Raw genomic sequence first — 6,846 nt, 5'->3', positions numbered from 1 at the left:
GCCAAATTCATTTAAGCAGAGGGAATACTGTACTAACTGAGATCAACCTGACAAAGAAGAAGAAAGGGGAACAACTAAACTAAGGCCATTATTCTCAAAACGCCTGCCCAAGGGCCTTGAGATCAGGACGGACCAATGCTACAACCGAGGACGACTCATTTTGAAAAATTATACGATTGCACTTCTTCCAAAGGTGCCAACCCACATAAACCACCGCCAAAACGTGATGTCTTCGCCAGGATTCTTTATAGGTCTGGAAGATTTTCACCACCAACTATTGACAGTGTTTGTATTCAAGGCGATCCCCGATACTCTCAACAGTGATGAAGCAAACATAAACAAACTTCCTTCACAAAAGGGCAATGAAGCATGAATTGAGCTGCCGATTCAATCACCTTTCCAGCCCTCACAGTCACACAACTTCTTCAGATTGTTATTCTTGATATTGCCAATGAAATGAACGCTATATGCTGACCCAGCGGAGTATTGCGCGGTAGACTTCAGCTTGCAAGAGATAGTATCTGGGCTGTTAACTAACTGAATGGTATCTGGGCTGTGAACTAACTGAATGTTCTGCAGCATAGTTCATGGGCACCTAGCCCAGTGGCAAGAGCACGGTTGTGTGCCTTGGTAGACCCAAGTTCGAACCCTGTGGGCAGAATTTATTTCGGGTATTTAAAACTTGGTGTCTCACACATTCCTTCTTAATAATAATGCCGCGGGGCTCCTCCCCTGTTGTTCTATTTTTTGTTTCTTCTGCAGCATAGCCCAAATCTGAATAAAACAATCCATTTGAGTTTCGGAATTAATTCTATGAAGGCCTCTCATCCACTTCTCCTCCATAATCCCCTCTCTAACAGAAAAGTTCTTCCGAGCTGCCAGCATATAAAGATCAGGCCAAAATCTTTGAGAGCAGTTTGCTAAAAAAAAATTGTTTTTCTTCGAGTGCACCAACTTGTAGCCACCAGAATGAAGCCTGCACACCATTTTTAATCTCAATGTTGGTGCACACAGCAAAGAGCTGCTGATCAGTCTCATTGCAGGGAACAGCTTACCCTTCCAAGGTCGATCCTCCTTGTCCCAACCATGTCAGACGCAATGCCCGGCTAAAGAATTCTAGGTTTTTGACACCCACACCACCACAAGATTTAGGAGAACACACTTTTTTTCCAGTTAACCAAACATTTTACTCCATTAGCATTCTCATCCGCACACCAAAGGAAACTTCTCCTGATCTTGTCATTCTTCTTGATGATCCATTTAGAGGGAGGAAAAGCAGTGAAAATTAATAAGTGGTGAGGGCAGAAAGCACTGAATTGATGAGCTCCAAAGGTTCCTCCCTAGACATGAGCTTTCCTTTCCAGAGCTTTAACCTTCCACAGAATTCGTCCAATAAAGGGTGGCAATCAATCTTCCTAGGATTTCTGTAACCAAGGGGAAGCCCAGGGTACTTGCATGACAGAGAGCCCATCTGACCTCCAAATCCAAACCATGCCAGCTAATTGGGTAAGCCACACATTTACCAAGGTTCACCTTCAAGTCTGAACACAACTCCAAAAATTGCATGAACAAGGTGCGCATGCACCATAGTGGCGAGCTGGTATTATAACCACACAGTTGTATGCGGGGTGTTGTTTCCTCTTTAGCTGGAGTCTTGGGACTAATTGAGCAACGATGCTTCCCTGTAATGACTAATGGCAGTAATTTGTTATGCCTTTTGACTTTGAGTTGATCAGTACTATCCTCTTCTTTTTAAATGCAGCTATGCCCTGGCTATGGAGTTCCAAAAGCGAGTGATTGATTCATGGCGAAACCATGGTCCCAGTGGTGCGGACGAGCTCAGGGAAGCCATTCGTCTCTACGAGCAGATCAAGATAAAGGCCCTAGCATTCATGTCACCTGGTGTTGAAGCAATTGCGTTGCCTGAACCTCAGGAACAGGAAGTCGATTCTGATCCGGCGAAAATCGCACAACAGTAATTAGGAACTTCGCGTCGTGTACCCTTTTCTTTCCTCTATTTTGATGCCAGTTTGCTGTTCTGCAGTAGAAGAAATTTTGGCTGTAAATTTAGTGCAGGAGGTAGCCTTCTGTACCATCCAGAAGATTCGACAGTCTATCTAAAGTAATCCAGACTTTATTTAGCCATGATGAAGAATAGGAACTTGGTTGAACTATTGGGTGAGGAGTTTTTCCATGCTATAGAGTATGAGTATGAAAATATCCGAGTCCCAGAAATCAACGTTTGGTGAACAGCCATTTTGCTGTGACAAGGGAGAAGCCCCTGGGCCCCTGACGATGTAACATGTAACGGCGGGCGAGATCTCGACATTTGTTGGTGTTTTAATAAGGTTTTGGTGAGACTTTGCTGCCTGTGCTAAGATCAGGATATCACAGTGAGCTCAAAGGGCCACAACTCCTGCTTTTTTCCTTTAAACTTCATGTTCTTGGAGAAGTTTCAGTTTCTTGGTCACAGTTGTTCCACCACCCCCAGCTTATTTGCCTTTTGTGTTCTGCTTCTTCACTGCTTGCCAATCTTTTTTTGTAAGAATTTGAAGAATATTTAGTATTCCTGTTTGTTCTCATCCAAGTAATACTGTAAATCAGGCAAGTGGTTGTACAGTTACAGTAGGAGCAGCTGCCCATGTTGTTCTGAAGTTCTCATGCTCTGAAGAAATATCCAGGGAGAACTGAACCTGTGACACCTTAGAATTGTCATGACAACTAATTACCCTCCATTAGAGACAATATAAAAGCTCTTCCTCTTTGATCCACTATCTTTCATGAATCTTGCAAGCGGCAAAAAAGATGAACACACACCCCAAGCAATGTGACGCAATTTGATTTGCCTAAGCCAAGTGATGATGCAACCAACTAAAATCACTACCTGCTACAATGTGCTTCATTGCTGCTGCCGCCGCTGCATTCTCCATGGAAGTGAGCGCTGCTCTTCGAGGCCGCCGCGCCGTCTTCTTGCTGCCGTGTCACTGTGTCTTCTTCTTCTCCGGTGCCGGCAGCCTGCACCTGGATGACCACCTCCTCGCTTCTCGGCGGCCGGTCCATTACCAACGGAGCTTGTTTGCCGGTGGTGCCGGTGATGGCTGCCCGGCAGAGGGGGCAGTTGGCGCAGCCGTGCAGCCAGGTGTCGATGCACTCCGCGTGGAAGGCATGGAGGCAGCCCGGCAGGAGCCTCACCCTTTCCCCCTCCTGGAACTCGCCGAGGCACACGGCGCACTCGCTCGCGTCGCCGCCGGTGGCGTCGTCCTTGGCGGCCTTGCTGTACCTGAGCGCCGGCAGCGCCCGGATGGCCGGCTCTCCCAGCCCGGCGCATGGCTCGTCGGGCGCGGGCCCGTGCACCACGGGGAGCTCGTGGTCGGAGGCGGTGTTGTTGCGGCGATGGCGGCGGCGGGTGAGGGAGATGACGAGGCTTCTGGGCGCGCCGGAGTCGTGGTCGGAGGTGGTGGCGTGCCACGTGAGGCAGCAGCGGATGACGAAGACGTAGTAGGTGAGGAGCAGCGCGGAGGTGGTGAGGATGCCGAGCACGGTGAGCACCAGGATGGGCAGGCTGGTGAGGCTCAGCGTCACGTGGTGCGTCAGGCGGGACGGCGTCGCCGGAGAAGACGATGAAGACGACGAGTAGTAGTAAGGTGTGAATGGTGTCTGTGGCGGCGGGAACAGCAGCGCCGTCGCCGGGGCCTGCCGCTGCGGCACCGGGAAGAGGGGACCCCTGCCTGTTGCTCCTTCTACATCCATGGATGCTTCAACTCAGAAAGAAGTGATCCCGATGAATGGATGATGGAAGGTTGATTCGGTGCTGGCGATGTGGATGCGACATATGTAGTGGTGTGGTGGCGTAGCTCGAACTTGGAAGTAATGGCGGCGATGTGGCCAGGTGGTAGGAGGGAAGAAAGAGGACAAGGACGGGACGGAGAGAAACAAAATGCAGTGAGGTGGAGCAAGGGACAAGAAGAATTTTCAGCAAGTCCCATCGCTTCCATCCAGCCGTTGGACCGAACTTTGGTGCATCTAGAAGCTCATTTCGTTTTCGTCCTGGGTTTGGTTGCTTTTGGTCATGTCTGCTGCCACGTTTTACACTGAATTGCTGCTCGAAAATGATTGCACGCAAAAATTTCGTAAGGAAACGACGAATTCCATGCCTTTATTTTTTCCGTTCAACGCATGTAATGTCATATCAGTAGGAAGAAAGATAAATACAGCACGAATTGAGACTGAAACGAGTGAACAAGCACACTAAAATCTTACCTGTTTCTGGTGGCGTCCAAACTGGAGGCTGCTGATGATGGGGAGGAGGAGGAACAAGACACTCAGCTCTTACCAGAGGAGTTGGTCGACAAAGTCTCTTCTGTCAAGTGGTCTCTCTCACACAAAAAGTGCAAGTGTGGAAAATCTGCTCCTGTACCTGAAGCATAGCAGAACATCGGTTCAGTTAACAATACAGCAGCAGTTCCGAAAAGCAGCAACATTACAATGATGTAAACAACACTGCCACAATACAGTTCAGTTTAGCAAACAGGAAATATCAAGCAAAAAGGAAAACCTGAGCCATGAGCCATAATTATGTACTCCCTCTGTAAACTAATATAAGACCTTTTAGATTACAGAGGTAGTAGCTCTCAACACTTCAATGCTACCACCCGTGCACTTTTAGATTACAGAGGTAGTACCTCTCAAACAATATTCAGTTAACAGGTTCAGGAAAACAACAACAGAAAGTTGAACTCAATACAAAGTCTTTTGTAGGTCTGAACAAACTAATTTTGTGAAGCACTTAACACTGAAATTTGTTCTTACATAATCATCCAAGCACATAGATTTGGCCCTTTTACTTGTAGACTTCCGCCACAAAAGACTATAGTTAGCCCTCGAATCCAAAAATACTATAGTCAACTTTGTCCAAAATACTAGTCAACACTACCCAAAATACTACTGTATCTAACTAGCTAGTATAGCCCATTAGAGCATCTGCAGCCGGACTTTGCCAAATCCAGCCCCTCAAACGTCCACCATGTGTAAAATCACAACCATGTCTGAACCTTCCTGCATCACCGCCGCCGCGTCCCTCTCTCGATGCCTGCGCCGCCGCAACTTGCGGGCAACATTCTCCGCCTTGCAAGTCGCAGCCGACGAATTGATGCCGCCGACGGACGAGGCGGATCGCGTCTCCATCGTGGCGGTGTGGGTCGGGCTGGACAACATCTCCGGCGTTGGATAGGGACCGGAGGTGAGGATTGAGAGCAAGGGTGGAGGACGCCGAGGGTCCGGGCGCGGGAATGGTTGAGGGCGGCGGGAGGAGGAGGAAGGGTTTGGTGGATTTGGTGCAATTTGGGGTGGGGTCGGGCTGTCGGGTCCGACGTGGCGGGCGTGCCCGGGCGCCCCCATATCCGCCCCATATTTAGGCTGGATATGAGGGGTGCCGGTCAGCGCGCGCGTTTGAGGCCCGTTTAAGGAGTCCGTCTGGGTCAAAAAATCATGATCGGACAGTGATCGGGCGGCTCGTCCGGACGTATGAGGCAGTTTTGAGAGGTTCAGTTGTACATGCTCTAAATAGGCCAGGACTCCAGTGCCCTTCTCCCATGCCTCATTTCTTCTCTGTTTTCCTCCCTCGACCATACCACACAACATATTTCTCTTTTATGCATTTCTTTTACGCGTTTCTTGCTGTAACTTTCTGCATCATATCATAGAAACTAGTTAATCCTCTCGTCTTAAAATCAAGGGGTACTGGTTTCTATTTTTAATGATGCATGAAGAACATATCAGATCAGGACCTTCGTTTTCTTTCAGATTTGTGACCTCTTTTGTGTTGGATTTTGATCAGAATGCTTTTGTTGATCTATTTTCTTCCTGATTTGTTTAATTTGCAGGTTGTTTTGTAAACTATGGCGCAACGTTAGGGCCCTGTTTGGAACAAAGAAAATTGTACTCCTCCGATCCAAAATAAGTGTCACGGTTTTAAATTATGGTTGGATTAGAGGGGGTAGGAATTTTGGAGGATTGAATTCCTACAGGAAAAATATATACATCCTAAGGTGCCCTTTGGAACAAAGGAATGGCTCACCAAGGTTCCTTGGAAGTTCGTATGGAAGGGCGATCCATACGAATTTTGGAAGAAAAGAAACATGAGGTAAGGCCTCGTGTGTTTAGATTCCTCCTTATGTCTAGAATTCTTGTGTTTTCTCTTTGTTGTATCCAAACGGTGGTGTTGGACTATTCCCGTGTTTAGATTCCCGGACAAATTCAGGTTACATGATATCTTAATTCATGTATTTTACATATTCATATTCGTATGTTTTGGGTTCATGCATTTCAAACGGGCCCTAGATCTACCCCTTTTGATTGCACACATTATATTAATCAATTAAACATACTACACCTCCATACATACATGAAAGGCGATATGCGCACCACACTGAGAAAAGAGGCAAAGCACCAATAAATCAAAATCCAGGCCAATGCCCAAAATCCAGGCCAATGCCAAACACAGTCCCGCAGAATGTGCTTGAGGCGTGTTGGACGAGGACGTACCCCACTCCGACCTGGATTCAGATGTGACGCATCCCACCGCTATTGTCGTGCCACCCACCTTGTACCACTAGTTGCTAGCGCAGCCACAAGAGGCGACAACTGCCAGACACGAAAAACATAAGGCCCGCCGCTCCGAACAGACGACAAGCAGACGAAACCATTGGCTCAGCGGCACCATAAGGGAAAACGTCGTCGTGATAAGGAAGAGGCCGAGGCCACTTTATTCATGGCATCACCAACTTCACCAAATTGGAGCTCGTAATGAAGACAAAGCCATGTACGTATGGAACAAGACGGAGAGCA

At 47.8% G+C, this 6,846-nt stretch overlaps 1 protein-coding gene and 1 pseudogene across 1 annotated transcript in view; one reads left to right on the top strand and one right to left on the bottom strand.

Moving 5' to 3' along the window:
• The window catches only part of LOC119318565 (protein KINESIN LIGHT CHAIN-RELATED 1-like), a 4,615-nt gene extending 2,252 nt beyond the window's left edge, over positions 1 to 2,363 (top strand). The window contains exon 2 of the mRNA XM_037593144.1: positions 1,763 to 2,363. Coding sequence (XP_037449041.1) covers positions 1,763 to 1,979 — 217 coding nt within the window. The 3' untranslated portion in view covers positions 1,980 to 2,363. The remainder of the gene's footprint in view (positions 1 to 1,762) is intronic.
• Positions 2,364 to 2,640: 277 nt separating this feature from the next.
• LOC119314704 lies at positions 2,641 to 3,875 on the bottom strand (annotated as a pseudogene).
• Between the last annotated feature and the right edge of the window lie 2,971 nt (positions 3,876 to 6,846).

The sequence above is a fragment of the Triticum dicoccoides genome, chromosome 6A (genome assembly GCF_002162155.2).
Source record: "Triticum dicoccoides isolate Atlit2015 ecotype Zavitan chromosome 6A, WEW_v2.0, whole genome shotgun sequence".
NCBI lineage: Eukaryota > Viridiplantae > Streptophyta > Magnoliopsida > Poales > Poaceae > Triticum > Triticum dicoccoides.
The sequence above is the reverse complement of the archived record's forward strand: the minus strand, read 5'-3'. Positions and strand labels throughout refer to the sequence as shown.